This window comes from Macaca mulatta, chromosome 5 (assembly GCF_049350105.2).
Source record: "Macaca mulatta isolate MMU2019108-1 chromosome 5, T2T-MMU8v2.0, whole genome shotgun sequence".
In the NCBI taxonomy this organism is placed as follows: Eukaryota; Metazoa; Chordata; class Mammalia; order Primates; family Cercopithecidae; genus Macaca; species Macaca mulatta.
In genome coordinates, this window is record NC_133410.1 from 60,432,626 (window position 1) to 60,455,561 (window position 22,936).

Below are 22,936 nucleotides of genomic sequence, written 5' to 3' on the forward strand. Positions count from 1 at the left end.
TTGACTCATAAATCTTAACAGTTTTACCTTCATTGTGCTTTTCCTTTAAAAATATTTTCCTGTTTAATGCTTTTATACTGAATGTGATTTTATTTTATTGTGATCTTTAAATTAATACCTTTTAGAATTACACCAAAATCAGACAAAGTTCATAGATGTTGTAGTACAATTGAAAGCAAAATGTCAAGTAGAAAGTGATCTAGTTAGAACTAAAAGGGCTAGGTGTAGTGGTTCACAGCTATAGTCCCAGCTACTCAGGACGCCAAGGTAGGAGGATCTTTTGAGCCCAGGATTTTGAGACCAGCTGGGCAACATAGTGAGACTCCAACTCAAAACAAAAGAAAGAAAGAAAGAACTGAAAACACATTTTATTGCTCTGAAGCCATTTGCTCTGAAGCCATTGTTTTTTCCCAGAGCACAGGCCAAGCATGCATGTAATATTTAGATTTCTATTCAAAGCTAATAAGATAAACAGCTTCCCTACTGGTGGACTGGTCTTTTGTCACCTCTTGCTGACTTTGCCCCTCTCTACCCTTTTCCCTGCCCCATTGCCCATTCTCCATATCTCATGGATTATCTTCCTCAAAGCTAATTATTAACAGCACATCTCTGCTTAGATATCGCTTTGGTCCTCTGTTACTCATAAGATATTGTCCAACCTCTTTAGAATAGAGCCATGAGAGTCTGGCTTAGCCCTTCATAGCTTCCACATCCTGCCTGACATTCTACATCTCTACCCTTCCCACCTACCCTGTACTCCTCTAAAACTATTCATCATGCTTTGTCATACCCAGTACCTCTGACCATGTGCCCCTCTTTCATAAAGTGAACTTCTCTTTTACTTGAACTGATGAATGCTCATTCATTTTCTAAGACTCTTCTTAAATGTTTATGGTACCTTCTCTAGTCAGAACCGATGTCACTCACCCTTTGGTTCCCTCAACAATTTGTTGTCAACTCCTTGTGGTCATAATCTGAGGCGTTCTTACTGTGTTGCTTCCTTCTCTACTGAAGTGACTGGAGAACAGTGACTGTACCCAGCACAGGGACTGGTACTCACTGAGGGCTTAGTAAACATTTGTGGAATAAAAATTTAATTTATGAAAATATTAATTATATTCAATCAAAGCTACAATGTATTTATGTTTTAAAATGTCTGTGAATACTGAACTGTGTAAGATAGAGAAAAAAAGTAGTTGTGAAATTTTCATAGATCCCATAGAAGAATAATAATTTCTTTTCTCATCTCCAGATTATCTGTTAGAATATTTCAGTGATGGCCATTTAATGAACAAAATGCCCTGGCAGCATCAAATAGTGTTTAACTTGGGAACATGTTTTCAGTTCACCAAGTGATCTAGTACTGTAAATCCATCCTTGGATGGCTTTAATCTCCTATAATAACCAGTACTTAATGCTATTTTAACAGAATCTGCTTCAGACAATAGTATACAAAACTAAAGAAATTATCTATAACTTTTCATAAATAAGCAGACTCAGAAAAGGAAACATTTGGAAATATTTTATTTCTATGATAAGGAAATCTCACATAAAAGTATCATTTCATTAATTCACAAAAAGTGTCAAATCAGTTAAAATTAAAGAGAAAAGTTCACACCAAATGAAAGACTCCTTTTGTCTTCTCCTCCCCTGCAATATGAGCAAAAATATATTAAATATTAATTAAACTAATAGGTGCAGTAAGTAACTGGTTCTATTATTTTATATCAGAGAAATATTGGATACATAGGAAAGTCTTCTGATAGCATTTGTTGAAGCCTTTTAAATAACCTGAAAGGATTTTGCATAGTTGAGCCACTAATTTAACATTGTGTGCATAATTTTGTTCAAGTGCTTTTAAAATAAACTTTTTCTGAATTCCATTTATTTTTAAGAGAATTAATGGCAATCCTCATGATCTGTCTCATTATGGATTGATATTTCTGGAGAATCAACATTATATTCAATCTTGTCTGAATGTTTTGTTACCTGAAGTAATTTAAACTCCCAAAGCAGCACGAGTTTTTGAAATCAGTTTTTGTCCCTGAAAATTAAGAATAAACATAATCAGATAAAGAAATGGATTATTATACCAATCATACAGTTAACACTCTACAATCCGGGGTGAATTTACGGGTTTGTAGATTAACTAAGTTAAAAATGAAGAAATACATCTCTGATGCCAACAATCTAGGATAGTAAAAGCCAGGGAGAAAACAATATTCATTCATATCAACAGTTTTTTTCTATAACAATCTCCAAATCTGTGCCTATTCTGACTCAATCTTTCCCCTTCCTCTACAAATTACAAGTTATTAGAAATTAAAAGGTTTGCAGATAAAGTACTGCTACTATTTGTTCATGTTCTCTATAGCTAAATAAATGTCTTCTCAGATTATAGAACATTAATCTTCTTCTGTCATGCTTTTCAGAAATGCTTTACATCAAATCTGTTTTACCAGTTTTATCTAATTTGATTATCTATGTCCCACCCCACCTGATCCCACCAAAAACACACAAATATACTGATAAGTGCACATACTCAAATGCATCTAATTATATTATTTATAGAAAAACTCTACATTTCTAAGTACATCTGTCTTTGGATTTTACATGGCGAGAAAGGCAAAATTGACAAAAAGACTAAGTTATAGAATATCTTTTTAAAGTATAGTGTTGCTATATTCAAATATATGTAGCAATACAACTAAACAGTTGTAAAATTTAGCCAATTGTCTTGATTGTGATAATCATTTCACAACGTATAAATATATCAAAACATCACATGTATACCCTAAACAGATATAATTTGTATTTGTCAGTCATGCCTCAATAAAGCTGAAAAAAGGTAATTTTTAAAAATGTTAGGTAGAATTCCCTAGTTTAAAAAAACCTAGCTAATTATCCATCTAAAATTACTATGTAATTAAAATAACTCCTAAGTACTACTCTGTTGATGTACAAAGGCAAGCTTCTAAATGAGTTCAAAAACATTTTCTACAAATATTCTCCTAATACTCTGTTTGCATAATTAATTTGCTATTAAATCCTTTTATCCATGTAGCTGAATTGATCAATTTTAGGCCAGAAACTATCTAAATTACCATCAACTATTTATACATTCACTTTATGGGTTTCTCTACTATGAAATAAATTAAAATTACTAATTCTATCAATATATTTTAATATTATAATTCTTCCTAATATTAAGAAAATGTGATTTTTTTTAATGTTCTAAAATCCTTCAATCTGTTTCTCAATGAAATTTAAATCTCTCTGAAAATATTTTAAAGTTATAAATTTGTAGGGTCTTCCTTTCATTATCCACTACAGAAAATTCCATAGCAAGTATTTTGAGTATGAAATGAGCTGCATGTACCTCTTCAGCAAAGCAGACTTCCTGTTCCTGACCTTGGCAGCATTTCTCCAACAGGCCTGAGAAATCTGCAATGACAGCCTCAAGTTGTTCCTCTGTTATTTGTGGCTTTTGCTTCACAAGGTTAATGAGAAACCTGCGATTTAAAACAAAACAAAATACAAGAGAAGTCTGTTATGCAATGCTATTTTTCTACAGCCTTGCTGGTAGAGAATTCTCAGAGCCTAAACCCTTACTCCATCAACCTATCACCAGACTGACCACACACACCTTGTCTAGTACTTAAAGTAGAAAGACTGAGGGTGAAAACACGCCAAGTGTTCCACCGGCCTGGAGTTGTGCAGGTTATGGATGGAACACTATTTCATACTTGACCATACTTATGTGTAGTGGAAGGCAATCTCCTCCCACCCCCTAGGAATATTCTTTCCTGTCCTCTCTTCTTAACTGTGTCTTATCCACACTCAAAGACCCAGATCTCTGCATCCTGCCCATGCAGTTATCCCACCCTTATCTAGGCACTGGCAGCAGTAATTGCCTGCACCACTTATTTAGCAAGCCTTTCATGTCGGACTTAGACCAGAGCAATAGGGAGTAAGTAGATCAGAGCAATAGGAAAAGCTTGCCAGAAGAGGCAACATTCTTATCATACCTTGAAACATACCTCAGACTGTGATAAAGGAAAAAAGAGAAGAATGGGTTTTCCAATGAAGGAAGACTATTTACAAAACAAGTGAGGATTAAAATGCATGTGAGTTTGAAGAACATAAGCTCCATTGACTTGCATGACCATCACCATTACAAAAGAGCTCCCACAATGAACTGAAATGTACATGTCATTTCTTAACACCCAAATGGCATGGTTGAATTAAATAAGATAGTTATTCTCTTCAAAGCGTAAATAATGTGAAAAAAAAAAAAAAAAAAGATTCAATGATGTGTTTCCTGTGCTTGGAATGGAAGTACCCAAATTTGCTGCAAAGATATACTCTAATTCCTCAGAATAGATTGCCCACTTTTCCTCAAACCCCAAATACATATCACGATAATAGTTACAACAGAGATTATTTTTACAAATAGGAAATTGTCTGCCCTCATTAATTTTTCTAGACCTGCTTCCCCAATGAGGCTGGGAAGACACTGAGACAAAACTATTTTCAAAGACATTTTAAGTGCTTTGGGAGTAATGCTCTGTTAGTGAGCCCAATAGTGTTAGGTGAGAGAGGTAGAAGTCTCAGTTGCTCTTTGGGGTTGTCATTATTTTCCATGCTAGCAAGTAACAGTTTCTTACTCTTGTTTCATCGTTTGCAGCGCTACACCCTGAGCTTGACACAGATCCTTATGGAAAATGAACTTGTCATCTGAGAATGCAGGAGGGACATATGTTTCATCCACCACCAAGCTGCTGAAGCATGGCCTCCTGTTGGCATATGAAGAAGTGCAGCATTGGCCAACACCAGGGTTTACTGGAGTCGTTTCATGTCTGATACATAAGTGTCCAATAATAATGTCAGCCTGGTTAGGAGAATGAGAAAAAAAAGCAAGGAGATTGGGCATTAGTCATGAAGTTGGTCCAGTTTTTCAGAAAACTGCTGCAATAATTTCAATGTCCAGCAATTTACAATTAATATTACAGGAAAATTTGCTATATAGGATCATGTGACACTATATTGTTAATTCCAGCATTTACTCATTTGTTTGGGCTAAGCCTTAGCACGTAGCAGCAGGTAGTCCATATGTGATGTTGAGGATAGTCATTTAGCTATTTGTGTCAGCTATTCGAAACATGCTTCCAGTTACATACACACTTCTAAAGGACGAAAATACCTCTGCCTTTATGTTTCCCATGTGTATTTAGTAGAACTTTCCATGTTTCTTTTGAGAATCGGTATCTGAAGGTAAGAATAGCACAAACTTACCCCTTTTGTTCGTATACATATACACATGTATATACTTGCAGCTACTATATCATCCTAACTGAAAAGAAATAGGACCAATTTTGCAGGTTTTTAAGACTTTCCTAATGTAGAAGCTTGCTACCTTGCCTACTTCGGAGATATTTCTTAATCACCTATTAATAATTTGTATTAAGAAATAATATGTTTTGTGTTCACTTTATATATCAGACTAGTGCTGTGTGAGTTACGCAGATTATCTTGTTTAAAACAGCTGTCGTGTGAGGGTGGTATAATTTTTCTTCTCAAATGTCAGATGAAAAATCTCAAACTTAATGACATAAGTAGCTTTCCCACTGTGATACAGCTAAAGAGTAGTGAAAGTAGAATGCGGCTGTAGGCTGGTGGCCTCTGGAACATACACTCCTGAACCATTACACCATCCTGCATCCCTGCAGCCTCCCAACAGGGGGAATTCAAGAAACAATTGAGGTGACGTTTAATCATAGGAAACTCTCCTTTTACTGTTAACCTTTGGGGAAAAATTTTACTACAGGAAGACTAAGTAGCAAATAACTCCCCATTATGATCAAGAGCAAAAGGGATAAAATAGACAATTTCATTTGCAATTATGACTTTATGGGGAAAATATTTTTAATTCATCCTGTAATCTTATGTATGACACTAGTGACATTAGGAAGTAAAGAATATTGGCATTACTGACTCGAAAGTCATTTTACTCTTCAGAACATGATACTTATCCTGTGCTGTACCCTATACCCTGTGAAAGGGAAAAAATTATCCTTAATGTCACAATGATAACATTATACTACAAAAGGGAAAAATGTAAGTATGGCTAAAATAGTATGACTAATTTTAATCAATCAAAGATAAGGTTTTTTAAAACATCAAAGTAAATATATGAACAAAAAGCAGAAATTGTGAGTTGAAGTTACAAATTATGAATTAAGTTATGAATTATGGGCTACATGTTAGTCATTCTGTCTTTCCGATATATAAAGTTGGCTCAGATGTTGTCGACTAAACTGGCTGCACTTCCACCAGCCATCCTGGAAGAACAGGAAGCCTGGCCACACACCTGCCATCCAGAGCTGAGTCTCACACCTTCCAACTGTGACTAATCAAACAAGCCTCCTAAAGCCATCTCTACATTGGTTTTTACCATCTTCCCTACAGGGGAATTATGAGGCTATTTCAAGTCAAACAGGGCAGAAAAGAGATGGGACTAAACCAAGCAGACACTCACCGCTCCCTCACCACAGGCCAATAGTTTGTCCTCACTGAGTTGGCAACAAGTGGCTGCTGTGGCTGCCATTTTTCTGGTGATGGCCATCAGCTCCGATGAGGTCAGCTGAGGGGCTTTCTTTGTGTAAGCAACGAGAAATCTGAAAGAAGCATTTTTTTCTACTAAGTCCTGCTGAGTCATTCACGAGTTTTCAGCCACCTTGCTTCTTCTCACAGACTCTCTTCTCTCATGTCAGAAGACATGAGGTCAGCTCATTTGTTTCATCTACATCGTATTTGAACCAACTTTTGAGATGCATTTACTCTAACAACCACTCCCTGTACTCCTATTATAAAAGCACATCACAATGAAAAAGCCAACTCCAGGCAGAAGGCTGACTCGTATTCCAAACCTCAGAGCTTCATTAATTTTTAACTGTGATCTTTTGGTGTTTTAACTAGGACAGACTGTGACAGAATGGATATCTTTACTGCAAACATTTGCACAGTATGGGGAACTTAAAGTCAATACCACAGATCAGACCTCACAGGTCATTCTCATTGCTTCCAAAGGAGGAGAATGGGGAAGGCTACATTCTCTTCCAGAATATTGGGTAGTCAGATTACACTGACTTCCAGTCTGAAATAGGAACTGAGATTAGAGTAGCTATGGAGTTACTAATTTGAATTTATATTTCCCTTGTCTGTTAATAATTTTAATTCTCTAAAAATACTATTTACAAAAACATACGCATTTTGTAGGTAATATTCTCCTAGTTTCTGGAAGAGGCCGCAGCTTCGCTTTGCCAATGCTTGGCTCTCCTGGATGTATTTCTGTAATTCTTCTTCCTGAAAATGAAGAATTATTACATATACATTTTTCTCTTCTTGGATGCTTAACTTTGTATATAAAAGTTGATCAATATTATACACTATTATAAAACCAATCAGAGATTTGTTAATATTAAAGATGGTAAAGTATAAATTTTGATAATTAAAGAAAATGGATTTTGGGGAGATTAAGTTTAAAACTTTATGAATCACAAAATCATTTAATGGCAAAACTCAGTCTTTGGATAAATGATTACAGTTCTTTCTGTACCAAATTCTTGCCTTTCAAAAGTTATCCAAAAATGAATAATGAATACTACCTTTATTTGTGGATCATAGAACTTTTGGTTAACATTTTTATTTCTACACTTGATCTTAGCCAAAAGGCCGAGAAGCGATTAACATTTTTATTTCTAAAGCAAACCACTAGCTGCTGACTGCTAGTTAATAACAGTTTAATATCTAGACAACTAGTTAATAGATACAGCTGGCTAACAACTAGTTAACAACTAGAGACTTTCAAACCAACAGCATTTTTAACAGATGACATCAATCCAGTTTTTCACACTCCCCTAAAATTCTAGAGAAACTTACCCCTTTCTCTTGGCATTCAAGAGGGTTTTCCGTCTGGAAACACTTCTCCAATAACTCCTGGTATCCTTTAGCAACTCTTAGAATTACTGAGACTGCAAGCTGAGGATGTCTTCTTGAATATTCATGAACAAAACTGAAATATGTGGAGAAAAATATTTCAAGTTATTGGAACTAAGAGACAAAAGGAGCCCTCACTTCTCTAGTTATCCCTGTATAATATGGCATGTGGAAGTTAAATTCAAATAAATAAACCTGAAAATCAAATATGATTTGAATTATATGAATGGCAAAACTGGTAATGAAGACTGTGATCCTTCAAATTGTCCTGTAAAATGGTTTTTTGTTTTCTCTTGCATCTTTCAATTTGACTTTTCAATTATGGACTTTATATTCGTTTATTCAACAGATATTTTTCCAGTGTTTACTCTCTGCTAGCATTGCTTTAAGCAGATGGACTCAATGATGTGTAAGATAAATACCTGCCCTCTGAAAAGCACACATTATAGGGAGGCAGAACAACCAAACAAAAAATAGGCCATCTCATTTCAGTTAGTGATAAATCAATGAAAATAAATAAAGATGAAAAAGAAGAAAAGGGTTGATACCCAAGGTGGAGAGGCCACTAACTTTGTGTGTGGTCAAGAAAATTCTCTCTCGGCAGCTGATATCAGAACAGAGATCAGCTGAGTGAAGGAAGCCATACAAGTATCTGGGGGAAGATCATTCCTGGCTGAGAAAATTCTACTGCAAAGAACCTTTGCAACTGAAGAACTGCTTCTATTACACAATTAGCTTTAGATGTGCATGGATGTGTAAACTTAAAGATAATTCCTGACTTTACTAATGGTATTCCCAGATTATAGGATTAGTTCTGTCACCAATAAGTTGTCACTATGTGCCTCTTAAATCTGAACTTTATTCTAGCTTACATAATTTTATTTAGCAGTGCAAACAATGTGTGAATGTTTAATTTTAATGCAACAATAGAGTAATATCTTCAGGCAATAGTAAAAAGAAAATTGGGCCATTACTTTTATTACTACATTAGAATCAGACTCTTAAATCTAGAAAGACCCTGGGAAATTATCGAGTGTAATGTCCTAAGTGCTGCACAAATCCCTCCTCTAGTAGTGTCCATAGTTACATACTATACAATTAAAGAAAACGTATTAACTTGATTGCTTGCTTCCCTTAAAGGCAAATAGAGTGAGAACGTGACCTATCATTTGTATTAAAACAAACTAATGTACTGCAAATGCCTCTAAACATGTTTTGATTTTCTTAAAAAATATAAAACATGTAGTTAATACATAGCCAATAAACTGTTCCTATAAAAGGTCTTCTATCTAGCATTATCTATTGTGTTATCTTTTGGAGAAAAGTTTTTCTTTAACATGCGTTGCAAGAGTACATTCTTAATCATGAACTCTTCCTATTACAAAAATATCCATATCCTATTTGAAAGTTCAATGGCAGCCTTGATATGAGTAATCTTTACAGGATGACAATGCTTGTGGTTCCAGAGAAATTGACGTGAAATAAAATCCAGCTTCATAAGCAAAGCAGTTAATGAGTCACAATTGTGAAAGCTTCACCATTATACACCAAATTCCATTACTTATTCCCTAGTTATCTACTTAAATCTATTTTGGCTCAGAACATTCTAGCCAAATATCTTCACATATTGAACTCAAAAACCATAACCATCAATCTCCATTTCAACAATGCAAATCTGTCAGCCACATAATCATTTTTACTTGTATGAACATACATTTACAGAGTGTGTTACCTTGCCAAGAAGATATTTTTTTCCCCTGAAGAAAATTGGTTAAAATCTCTATCTCCTAAAAACCTGTTTAGATTTGGTGATAGACCTTCAGGTTTTTCATCATTTTCTGCATGAATTATACATTGACCACGTTCCAGTGTGGTCAGTTTGCAGCATTCTGTTATTTTGTTTGACAGAGTGTCTTGTTGAGAACATATGTAGGACATAATTTTTTCCTGCAACAGGGAAAATAAAGTATAAGTTTTAAAGGTTTATTCTTTAATAAAGGATCTCAAAGTCAGCTTCAGAAAAAGGAAGAAAGGGAAGAGAGGGAGGGAGAAGGGAACAAGGAAAGAAGGAAAAAAGTCCAGGAAAGAAGGAAGGGGAAAGGGAAGTAGAGAGGGAGGGGGGGAAGGAGGAAGGAAAGAAGAAGAAAAAAGGCATTTTAACTTATCTCCCGTTTTAGTGCTTTCTCCCCACTTTTGGGTTTTCTCATTCCTTTCCACTTACCTGTTTGTTCAATTCTTCTTTCCATAGTTGTAAGCTAAACCCTATGTTATTTTAATTTAAAACTTTTACAAATAAGAGGGAAATGTACTCAAATAAAATGGGATGCATATTGCTGTATATATTTCTATTAGCATTCAAATTTGCCACTAAACAACACTTGCAACTGATGTCATAACATGGAGAGCAAACTTTCTGCTCCATGAGAAATTCCGTAAGAACGATAATCAGAACATACTGCAGTGACTGACTATGATATCAGAACATACTGCAGTGACTGACTATGACCTTCAGAGGGCAGTCTATAGATAAAACGGCAGTGCACATAAGTGGCCAGAGAGAGGCAGAGCTTATATAAACCTATCATGGGACTGAAAATTCTGCACATTCTCAGCAAAGACAATTAGAACCCATTGTTCAGCTATCAAAATCCACCTTATATACCATACTGAAATTAATGTTTCCACTTTAAAGGAAAAGGGTGGTTATGAGTTCCAAAAATTGAAAAAACTAACTTTTAAAAAATGACTATGAGAAACAGTAACATGGTCAGTTCAAAATGGGAAAACAGAGCTCAAAGAAAAACAAAATATTTCTTGTTGGTTTTCCTAGTATGCAGGTAGATACTTCTAGAAGAAAAACAAGTAAAGTAGTACAGTCGCCTGTCAAACTGCCTCCTCTCACTTCTTCCCCAACTCCTCAGGGACTGTCACTCTCAGGTCTCCCCTGCAGCCTCAGCTTCTTGCTGACTTCAAGCATCTCAGCTGAATTGTCATTGGAGTAGGCTGAAATGAGCATTTTATCTTCACTTTCAGCCTTCTGGAAACCATAGTCCAGTGCTGGTTATCAAGCCATTTGAGGACCTAAGAGCAGTAATTTTTAAGCTCCTTGGATTTTAATCTCTTTGGTGTGCCCTGGGGCCCATAGAGAGAGAGTAATCTGGGGGTCAACAAGCCTCTCTTGTAATATCTAGAAAGTCTAGGGTTAGCCAAAATAAGCCAATGCCACACTGCTTAAGTCACCACTGACTAGAGCACACTCAGGAAACTGTTACTGGGTTTTTTAAACGTTGTTTTCTAATTCGCTGAGACCCCTTTATTCACACTTCTCTTTGGCATGGCTAGCTTTTTATCTTGTAGAACAGTTTCTTGTGCTATTTTTATTGTATTTGTTCATTTAACAAACTATTATAGAATGCCTTCCATGTGCCAGGCATTGTGCTATGGAGACAACGGTAAACCAAGGCAGTCCCTAACTCCAAGGAGGTCACTGTCTTACCTCTCCTATCAGACTGTGAATTCCTCGAGGTCAGCCTGTGCTTTTATAGCAAGTGTCTGTCACAGTGGCAATCAGATAGAAAGTATTTAACATATATTTATTCGTCAAATGAAAGAATAAATGAATGAAAAAACAAATACATTAAAACTTAGTTTCCTCCTGTCCTCTAAGACACTATGTAGAAGCCTTCTGAGAAGTTCTCATAGTTTTTTTAGAAGTAAGAAATAGATGGGCCTTGGTTTCACAAAAGGGGGTATAGCTAAAGTGAAAACCAGGATCAACAAAAGATGGCTTAAGTTTTACTACCAACATGTCTGCAAATTTACGGAGTCACCTAGTTTCCATACCCTGTAACCAGTTCAAGTCAGACAACCTTCTCCCTTTTAGAATGAGACAAAAAGAACGAAAAGGGAGTGAAAATTATCTTTTTTAAGAAGTAAGACTCTTCACCCCATCCTGCAGACAATCCAACACGTCTCCTCTGCAGCAGTGCTCATGCACGTGGGCCACATCCAGGACTAATTTCTGGATTTCAGTAAAATTAACTTTGGTAAACTTCTGACTCAGTTTAGTAACAGTACTAGGAAAAAAAAAAGGAAATTAGAAATTAATTTCTTCGTTATCTGTCAAAACAAAATAGAATTTACAGAGTATTACTACAGTAGAAGTTTCAAAGAGTAACAAGTGAAATTCCCTTGTTGTTTAAAAAGAAAAGGAAACATGTTGTAAGGCTTGATTCCAGCTGTGTCTTTCAAGGTGGTAGCTCTGTAAACTGTGACCTGGCCTCACAAATGGTTTAGAAGAATTTTATCTCTTCCTAAAACATGTCTTAAAAATTAAGGTAAATTCTTTTTGCCATTCTACTCTGATGCTGAGCATTTGTATTGAGTGGACAGAAAACTTTAAAAGAATAAACAATTAAGAAATGGAAAACTCCATGGAAATGAGAACCACTTTTTACTGGGGTAAAAAATACTTCTGAGAATCCAGGAAAGGAGGCGTATGTGCAAATCAATGAAATGGGACAAGAAAGTGGAGCAGATTAAACATTTCAGGCATACCATTGTGCCAAGAGAGTAATGTGGCCAAAAAAGAAGTAAGAAATAAAAATTCTGGTTTCCTCTGCATATTTCATTAAATTTTAAGAATTGTCTTTGTAAAACCACTGTTCCTAGAGAAGATAGTGTTATTCCTGCTTCTGATAAAGATGGATCTTCTCTATAAATTTAGACCACTTAGCTTTCACTATGGATAGCAAATGATAAGGTTATTATAATACTATCTCAATTTCTATTTTATTACTAAGATAAATTTAAATGAAGTAGGTAATTAATCTTTCAATTTCTAGTTGAGTTGGAGAGTAGTTAAGGCATAAATCTGACTTCTTACAGGAAGAAATTTCAGTCTTTAGAACTAGTTCCATTAATAAAAACTTCATTATAGATTTCCATTGTCTACAATATGTTTTAAAGTGTTATTTAACCAAACAGCAATCAACTAAACTCTGAATATATATACTTACTACTATTCGATTAGCAGCTCAGATATTTTCATGTACTAGAAATGTTTCATCATAAAAGAGTTGATGAGTACTTTAAATCAGTTATATAATTTAAAATGTTCTTTTCTCCTGACACTAGATTCTAATATTATTGCCTCAAGGGAATATTTTTATGGGAAGCAATAAATGCTATAAAGAGCCTTATCGAAAGTTAAGAAACACAATTAATGTAAAGAATTTCTTGTTAAGGCAAAAGTTGTAAATGATACTCAGTGAAGGCTGACTTATTTTGTAGAAGGGCTGGAAAAATATGGTCTAGTAATGAAGTATAATTTGATTGCAGACCAGAACTTAAAGTGTCTTAAAGAGGAGGTAAATAACACAAACTATAAAAGTCTTTTCCATTTATTATCTCAGCTAGGCTTTAGTAAGTGTTAAACCGACTTATCCATTGGCTTCCTTCTGATCCTACGAGTTCATGGTTCTAACCCCATTAGCCCTCATCAAAGGGGTCTCAAAGGGGTCTTCATTCTCTAAAACAGCAACAATTAGAAAAACGAACCCAAGGCCGGGCGCGGTGGCTCAAGCCTGTAATCCCAGCACTTTGGGAGGCCGAGGCGGGCGGATCACAAGGTCAGGAGATCGAGACCACTGTGAAACCCCGTCTCTACTAAAAATACAAAAAAAAAAAAAATTAGCCGGGCGCGGTGGCGGGCGCCTGTAGTCCCAGCTACTCAGGAGGCTGAGGCAGGAGAATGGCGGGAACCCGGGAGGCGGAGCTTGCAGTGAGCCGAGATCGCGCCACTGCACTCCAGCCTGGGCAACAGCGTGAGACTCCGTCTCAAAAAAAAAAAAAAAGAAAAAGAAAAACGAACCCAAATTGCAAAAGGGTAGTTCTATAGCTCTCACCCTCTTCCCTAGATAGAGCTTGAACTTACATGGCATGGAAAGTTCGGGTCCCAAAATTTTTCATTACTGCGCATGCATGTTGATTTAACAAGCTGCTTTCTCTTAATTCTTTTGTAATTGATGCTGCCTAGATGTAGAAGAAACAAGATGTCATGAAAGCATATACTAATATTTTCTTTATGAGCTCTAATATTTAGAAAAACAACAAGTATAGGTAAAATGCAATTCCATAAAATATGTTTTTTACTAAAAATTATAGATGTCACACGTTATGTCAGAATATTATTGACTCATTTATTCTTTGAGGTTAGTTTATATGCATCTGTGCCAGACAAATTTACTAAAAATACCTTGAAACAAAAACATAACTTTTATATTGGGGATCACCAATGAAAAACTGTACTTTTAAACAGCTTAAAGACAAATTCAAGCCTGCTAATTTCTTAAATGTCTTCTCAGTTACAAAAAATACGATTGTATCACAGCTTGACACTAAGAGTAGTCACAGTTCTCAAGAAATTTTTGTTGTAGGACTGCTGGCGGCAAGTAGTTAATGGTGGATATTATTCTAACTCTCTAAACCTAAAAAAAAATTTTCTTCTCTAAACCTCTTTCCTAGTTTGTTAAAGGACAAAAATACTTACACCTCAAATTTGTTCTAAGGATTAAAAAAACAGTGAGTATAAAGCATTTATGATAGTTGGCCTTTATTTTTTCTCTCTCCTCTGCTTCTCCTTTTCTCTGTTTTCTTTCACTTACTCGCTCCCACTTATAGCAGCCTCTCTTTCCCTTTCTCTCTTTCTGTCTTTCCTTCTTTATCCCATCAAACTCACTTCCCTAATAATAAAGTTATTGTTGACTTAATGAATAGATAATAAAAACCAGCAAATCCAGTTTTGTTCACACGAAGAATATCAGATTGCTGAACTATTTCTCTATTCCAAAAATGATACTCTCCACATTAAGCACATTTTCATTTTTAACTTTGTTTTTTTTAATGAGTCATAGTCAGACTACAGTACTGGTTCAGATATCCACACAAATATGATACCTTTGTTTGGAAGCATTCAACTGCATTTTCAGCTTTGCAGCAAGATGGAATTATTTTGTCATAGCGAGCAGCCAAAAGAAGAATTGTAGGTGCATACAGGAAGGGATGCCTTCTTGCTATCTCGTAAATGAATCTGTGAAATAAAATAGAGCTGGAAGATTTATAAACACCTAAAAATAGGACTACTACTGCTTGGAACTGGACTCTAGGATTTACTTAAAGCTTCAAATAACAAGAACAAAAGCATTGACTTTGTCTTTACTGTGTTTCTAAGGAGAAAATCATCATATTTTTTCCACATGTTGTCAAAAGTTTCCTCACTAAAGATGCTGGGGGGAAAAATATCTGACAGATGGTACCAATTCTATTATGAGGAGAAAATAGGCAGGCATGCTAACTATGATTCTTATTAAAAGGTCCTTTTCAATAAGCCTACTCAGATATGTTTCAGGGATCAGCAAAGCCAGACTTCTGCTAAGTGCAACAGAAAGATGCACATTGTATCCCTTGTCAGTGCAGAATGGGGTTATGCACCTGGATAGTCACCATAGCACAGATGTTCTAAGGGCAGTCTCTCTATCTGGTTTAGGAGTAACATGGAAGGCAGAAGTGCTGAAGAGTTACATACAGGCTTCTCCAACAGAGAACATGTTCTCAAATGTCAAATGTACTAGCTGTGTGCCCTTAGCCAGTTGTTTTAGCCTTCCTACCTTCAATTTCCTATCAACAAAATGGGGGAAAGAAGAAGAATGAAGAGGAAGAGGAGAAGGAGGCTTCAAAGGTTGTTTGTGGGTGTTAATCCGATCCTCTGTGCAAGCAGACATGTTTCCACAACATCCTAAGTGTTCAGTAATCCTTTGCCATGTCTATGTATCTTGACCATGCTTGGATCTCTAACTTTCATTTCTAGGCAATTAGGTGAATACAAAACACCAATATACGGCTCTGGAAAGCATCAATTTTGTGCAATAGTAATACATTCTTGAACAAGGTAAAATTGAGAGTAGAAGGGGTAAAAAGAAAAAAGAAGAAGAAAACAAGGTGTATATCTCTCAAGGGAATAATGGAACCTCTGGTAGGTCTGTCCTGTGGTCTGTACTACATCTAGCATGCTATGGAAACAAAGTTACACTAAATAGTGCTCTCCTAATTACCTTGCCTGGGACCTCAGCAGACACAACACCAAACAAACATTATACCTCTTACTGGGAGTACATGAGTACATTGCAAAAATACCAAATTAGGCTTGCCATTGCTGTGTTTCTGGGGTTTGCATCTACCTTTAAACTGGATCCTTACCTGTTCATGAATGTCTCCCTGTCTTCTTCATATGCTTCACAACTCGTGACAGGTTCTGGGACTTGGAAAACTGGGATGGATGCTGGAGTGGGCTTTTTGTGTGCAAGAAAACAGTTATGTCTTCCCTCTTCACTTTGGCTGCAGCAGTCTGAAAGTCCGTACTTTTCCAAAATGTCTTTCTCATGGCAAAGTTCTTCCAGAAAGGCAGGTAGCTACAAGAAATATTTTATGTTTAGTGAAAGACACTAACTTTGCTTTAAAAATCTATAAGACACAAACATTTTCTAATGTCTAAAATCAGAACTATAGATTCTGAAACTTTTTCCGTACACATTCTAATGTATTTTGTTTTAGCCTGATGAAATAGATTTCTTTGCTGCCTTATGGAAAATGAAACTTTAATCTCCAAACAATGAAAGGAAAAAAGCCATGCAATATTTTGTTTCTCTTTCTCAATTTTGAATTATTTTGTTTTTCCTTTTTGTGTTATCAAAAATTTGGACTAAGATATATAAGCTTTTATAAATATATAAACCATGTTTCATAGACACAGGAAGGGAAACAACACACACTGGGGCCTGTCAGCGGGTGGGGTGCAGGGAGGGACAGCATTAGGAAAAATAGGTAATGCATGCTGGGCGTAATACCCAGGTGATGGGTTGGTAGGTGCAGCAAACCACCATGACACATGTTTACCTATGTAATGAACCTGCACATCCTGCACATGTACAACAGAACTTTAAATTTAAATATAAATAAAAAAGAAACCGAGCAAAATAATATTTTCATTATTCTCATTAAAGATGTAACTTTTGGAATTGCAAATACATATGTATATATTATGGTATATACATATATATATTCATATACACATACCACATTTCAAACATCAATGCTCATTTTACATGCCATCCTTACAAGGCAATAAAAAATTACATATTATTTTTAATTAGAAATAAAAATGATTTTGAAATGAAATAATGGTTGGATTTTAAACTGAAAAAATGATTTTTTAAAAAAACACTTTTCTTGGTCGTAATTACAGATTTAGCTAAAATGTGTTAAAATGTATGTGCTTCCTTGTCTGTGACTTACTCTTACCAAACTCAGATGACAGCACCAATATTCCACAGAAAGCCTCGAGAAATACATGTGTTTCGTGCATCTGAGGAAACTTTTATGTAGCTTTTATAGCTGCTACAGTAATATTTAGAGAATCCTGGAACACTTACATAAGATTTCTAATTCCCAATCCTCATTTAAAAGGTAGACCTTTAAATTTACAAGAATAAATCAGCAATCTGTAACATTACCTTGAACCTCTAATTGGATGTAAAGTTGCAATAGATAATGTATTTTGTGTTTTTTATGCACATTTTAAAAAGATTATCACAACAAGACAAAAATAGAGATGCAAAACAGAAATTTTTGTCAAATCATAAATTTCAAAATTGGAAAGTACTTAAACCATATATTTAAAAGGGCATCTCTTCTGTGATATTCCAGGTACATTGTCTTTCGGCCACCTAATTAATCCCACCATAATAGAGTATTCTCTGGGCATGTTGGTTTATAATTGGAGTGTTCTAATCACTATAAAGTTTGTTTCTTTGTTAAGATAAAATAAATAATAATAAATATTATTTGTTGAGTTTCGACATTGAAATATCCTTATACTAAGAAAAGTATTTAGTGTTTATCTAAAATTCAAATTGAACTGGGTATTATGTTTTATTGTTCTTTGCTAACCCTGGCAACCCTAACCATGTGCTATGCATCTTACATTCACTATAATTATAGTGTTAAGAAGCTACTAAGACTGTCAGTTTCAAGCCAGATGGTCTAGTTGAAATCCTGGCTCTGCCATTTGGTGGTTCCCTTAAGAAAGTCACTTAAATTCTCTGCACCTCAACTTCCTCAACTGGAAGATTAGCATATATCTTCAAGGATTATTTTAAATGTTTAATAAATGAATATAGGTAAGCAAAGCTGATATCCTGCCCAGAAGCCCCAGCCAGCATCTCTTGACTCACTGGACAACCATTCTGGTTCATCAGTGCTATCTATCCCCTATGTCGTAAAATATTTTTATTATCAATGTACACGTTATGCTTCCTAGAATAATGCCAGTCACATTGTGTGTATAATAAAAGTTAGCTACTATTATTGTTATATCAATTTCCATGCTAACTCTGAAATGGGAGCTATTATCATCTCTTATTTTATAGATAAGAAAACCGAAGCTCAAAAAAGGTAATACACCCATAGTCATCAAGATAATTTTATTTCAGAACCTTAGCTCTTAGTCATCATATTCATATGGTCTCTTTACAATAGCTACCTATTGTTCTCTTCCGCTCTCTTTAGCAATTCAGAATTAACCTAATCCCTCTTTCATATAATAGCTCTTCAAATATTTAAATGCATTTTTCATTGCTATTTTTGTATCTTCTCTTCGGCATGCTAAATTTTAGTCAAATATCACAATGCTTTTTTGAAATTATTCACTCACCTGGTTTTCTAAACACCCTGCAGACTGTTCATCTCCAGTGGGTTTCTCAATTGCAGTCAATACATCTTTCACCATTTTGCTTACTTCCTTGTAAGTGGCTTCTTGAACAAACTGAGCAAAAAATATGGTAGCCCTGAAACAAAAATACATGTGAATCCTTAAGTAACAGACCTGTAGCAAGCTTATTTTTCTCAAGTATAGTTTTTTGTTTGTTTGGTTTGTTTTCTTTTCTATTTATGTTGTAATCTGTTTAGACATTTGATTTGTAAAATTAGCTTCTAGTCATCTGAGAAGAAACTTCAGTCTTTTTCTTGTTTTCTTTTCCCATAAATATACATATAGATGTTAAAGGCTAAAATAAGTGGATTTCCCATAAGAGTGGTTCCTCCTTCTGTGACCACCCATCTACTGCAATGTACCCATAATTGAGGGTATCTACATTCCTTACGGTTACTTTTAAATTTAAGCAAAAAAAAAAAAAAAAAAAAAAAGGTAATTAGACAGACCTCTAACAGTGTCTACTCCCAGTATGAGCAAGGTATAAAACCCAAGACTACAGTGCTCATGGATTGACTCAAAGCAGTCCTTATGCAGGTTTGGATGTGCAAGGAGTAACAGCAACACACTACTTTAAATTCTTCGTTAGAAATTTTAAAAATGTGGGATGGAAAGACATCCAAGAGACTAACATACTCTCCACAAATAACAGAAAATAGAATATTTTATCACCTATGGTTTGCTGCTAAGATTTAAATAGTATACAGAAAAGAAAACATTATAATATCACCCTGTTGATACTGATGAGAAAAATTCCTGAATTAGTATATGGCTGTCACTGATCAGACACTAATCTTCAGTTTCTGAAATCTGATTTGGTTTGCCTCATGGGATTTCAAGGAATCGAGAAGTTAATGTCTAAGACATTAGTCAACAGTTTAACATCTTCAACATCAAGTTGATATTCAGTATGAGTAACTTTTCTTGAAATTGTCCAAATTGCTTTTGTGCTTTTAAGAACTCACAGGGCTACCCAATTTTGTTTAAGTATTTACTTATCCTTGCTTTACACATTTAAAGTAGATTTATATAAGCAAAACTTACAGGTCAGGTAAATTTATCTCTGCAGTACATTGGTAAGAATCCAATATGGAAGCTGGAAAGCAAAATAAACTTTATGAAACGTGTTTTCAACTGCAACCAGGAAAGTAATCATTGTTACATATGAATGTTTGTATTTCAGTTAGAACTGTACAGTTTCAGAACTAAAAGAACATTAGAGATAACCTAAGCATCTTAATTTTATACTTGAGAAAACTGGGAAACTAAGGAATGAAGTTAACAGGCATAATTTATAGTAGACCTATCACTAAAATCCAGATTTTGTCTTCCAGTTGTTTGGTTTTTCCCTGTACTCTAGTGCTGTAGTTGTCCTGAAAGTTAAATGGTTAAAAATATATATCAGGCATTCTTTTGAACATAGTTATATTACAGTTTGCCATTCACATCCCAGTCACAGTGTTTCTTCTTCAGACTATCAAATAGTGACCTATTTTCTGTATTAAAAATAAAGATGTGGCCGGGCGCGGTGGCTCAAGCCTGTAATCCCAGCACTTTGGGAGGCCGAGGCGGGCGGATCACAAGGTCAGGAGATCGAGACCACAGTGAAACCCCGTCTCTACTAAAAATACAAAAAATTAGCCGGGCGCGGTGGCGGGCGCCTGTAGTCCCAGCTACTCAGGAGGCTGAGGCAGGAGAATGGCGGGAACCCGGGAGGCGGAGCTTGCAGTGAGCCGAGATCGCGCCACTGCACTCCAGCCTGGGCAACAGCGTGAGACTCCGTCTCAAAAAAAAAAAAAAATAAAAAAAAAAAAAATAAAATAAAGATGTTACTTATTTTACTAGTCTGAGGGAGTTTTCTATGTGAAGGAGCACAATTCTGGCTTCTTCACATATAAAATTTTATTTACATTCACATATAGGTACATATAGGTGTATATAAAATTTTTCAAAGTTAATATGCATACCAATTAAATAAATGTGTAAAAATTAATTCAACATGAAACATACAAACCATTCATTTGTCACATTAAACACTGCTATAATTTTGTAAACCTCTTGTAAAGTTACAAGTTTATCTTTAATTTAAATATATCCACCAGTTAAATATTTTTTCTCCATGTGGAATAATAAACATGATAAATAAATCAAGACAAATGAATAAATGCAAATTTTATAATTTTAAAAATTTTGATATAGAGAAAAGAAATTTTGATAAAGAGAAACACAAAATATCTCACCTATTCCATATTCATTTCTATGCAGTGTTCTGGATTCAGTAAAATTTAGTAGGAAAATTAAAAAAATTGATTCCACCCACTTCATGGTTGCTAGTTATTTTGTTATTGGCAGTGGTGGAAGCAGAATATGGAAAATCGTGCTGAAATTCTTTTATACTATTTTCAGGCAATGCCTGTTAACTAGTAACTTTTTGTTGGTATATCTGTTACTTTATGGTATTTCCTTAGGTTGAAAATGGGACATTTGCCAATAATTAACAGCATAGCACTTATTTGTATTTTATGTTCAAGGACACAGACCTCTTTGGGGCAGAAAAAAAAATTGCAAGCTTATTTTATTTTGCAAATATACCAAATATTCTTCTCAAAGTACAGAATATTCAAAGAGATGACTTGTCCCTAAGTTGCAGATTAATTAATTCCTCTCAAATTAAGAAGTTAATGAAGCCATAAAGAAAAGACATCAGATTTGGTATGCAATTCATCTAATGCATTAATTCTTTAAAACTATCAAATGTCTATTACATGCCAGGCACACAAGACATGGTCTGACCAATTCAGACTCTTCATTTTGCAAATATAACAAATATTCTCAAGCTACGGATAATTCAAAGAGATGACTTGTCCCTAAGTTGCAGAATAATAAATTCTTTTCAAATTATCATTGCTTGATAATTATGCTGTCATTGTTTAGCTCAAAAACACTTTTCACTTAATATGTATGTCAATAAGGTACATTTTAAAGTATTTAGTATGTGATGTATGACTTAACATAGAAAACTTAGAGCACAAGCCCTAATAAACCAAGTCCTATAATAATTTTATTTGCACATGTGTCTTTATGAAGTGGGTCAGCTGCACCATTCACTTAGCAACTCAAGATGATGATGTTAATACTAAATGATGGATGCTAATAGTGGTTCACCTCCTATCATCCATGTCTATGAGGGTTCCCAATCTTGGTTACACATTAGAATCACTGGGGGAACTTTCTGAATTCCCAGTGCCTAGTCTGTAACCCAGACCAGTTAAATCAGAATCTGTGGAGTTGGGACCCAGGCACCAGTATTTTCTAAAGCTTCACAGGTGTTTCATTATTCTAAAGGTAAGATTATAAAACCAAATGACCCACACCAGGAAATAAATTACTATGGTACATTCATAAAGTAAGATGATATACAGCCATCAAAATAACTTTGTGGAAGAATATTTAATGAAATGGAAATGTGCTCATAATATATTGCTAACTGAAAAACAGGACAAAACAATATATAGAGAGGGGTCTCATTTGTGTATCTTTGTACCTCCTCTTTACTCCTCCCACCCTCTAAAAAAAGTGTTGAATAAAAGAAATAATGGACAGCAAAGTTTTAACATCGGGTTTCTCTAGATGGTAAGGTAAGTGAATTTAATTCTATCTCTCTCTCAAAACTTCTTCAGTGAAACAGCAGTATGCAATTTTCAACATAAATTTTTAGATAAGGTAAGTACAGTACTCAAAAAATAGATCATACTGCAAGCTACTAGGGCACACATTTAAAGAAAAAGGGTTTACCATCAGTAGCACTTCCAGCAAATACAAACATTTATCATAGTATAAACAAGGTCTTCCATGCTAATCGAGTAAAATTCCCATTCATTTCTTAGGTTTTTCTCATTTTCTGCTATGTGTGGCTCTCCTAGGTTTTGTGTGCTAAGGAACATGTTAAGAAAACAGGCCTTGCTCACGTACTCTCCAGGAAGAGGTAGCACCATCCTTGTCTATCCATTTGGATTCCAGGATAGTATTTACAAAGTGCAGTTCTTCTACTCCTCCTCAAGGGGGACTTTACTCAAATACATGAAAGCCAAAGTATTTATTAGGAAGGAATAC

General features: G+C 35.1%; 1 protein-coding gene and 1 pseudogene across 2 annotated transcripts; both read right to left on the reverse strand.

The window, feature by feature from the left end:
* Positions 1-1,507: 1,507 nt before the first annotated feature.
* Positions 1,508-22,936, reverse strand: AFP (alpha fetoprotein). 2 transcript variants are annotated; one of them, XM_078003488.1, is made up of 15 exons: positions 22,796-22,936; positions 19,868-19,919; positions 18,767-18,899; positions 16,255-16,466; positions 14,956-15,088; positions 13,934-14,031; positions 11,945-12,074; positions 9,731-9,945; positions 7,942-8,074; positions 7,268-7,365; positions 6,539-6,677; positions 4,668-4,891; positions 3,380-3,512; positions 1,990-2,044; positions 1,508-1,650 (listed from the first exon to the last, which is right to left on the reverse strand). In XM_078003488.1, exons 1-14 carry the CDS (start codon positions 22,830-22,832, stop codon positions 2,000-2,002), a joined length of 1,782 nt encoding a protein of 593 aa, XP_077859614.1. In that variant the 5' UTR covers positions 22,833-22,936; the 3' UTR covers positions 1,508-1,650; positions 1,990-1,999. The 2 variants fall into 2 exon arrangements, with proteins under 2 accessions (XP_077859614.1, XP_014994024.2); XM_015138538.3 differs by lacking the exon at positions 22,796-22,936 and adding an exon at positions 21,064-21,190.
* On the reverse strand, positions 7,635-7,746 carry LOC114678624 (U2 spliceosomal RNA; annotated as a pseudogene).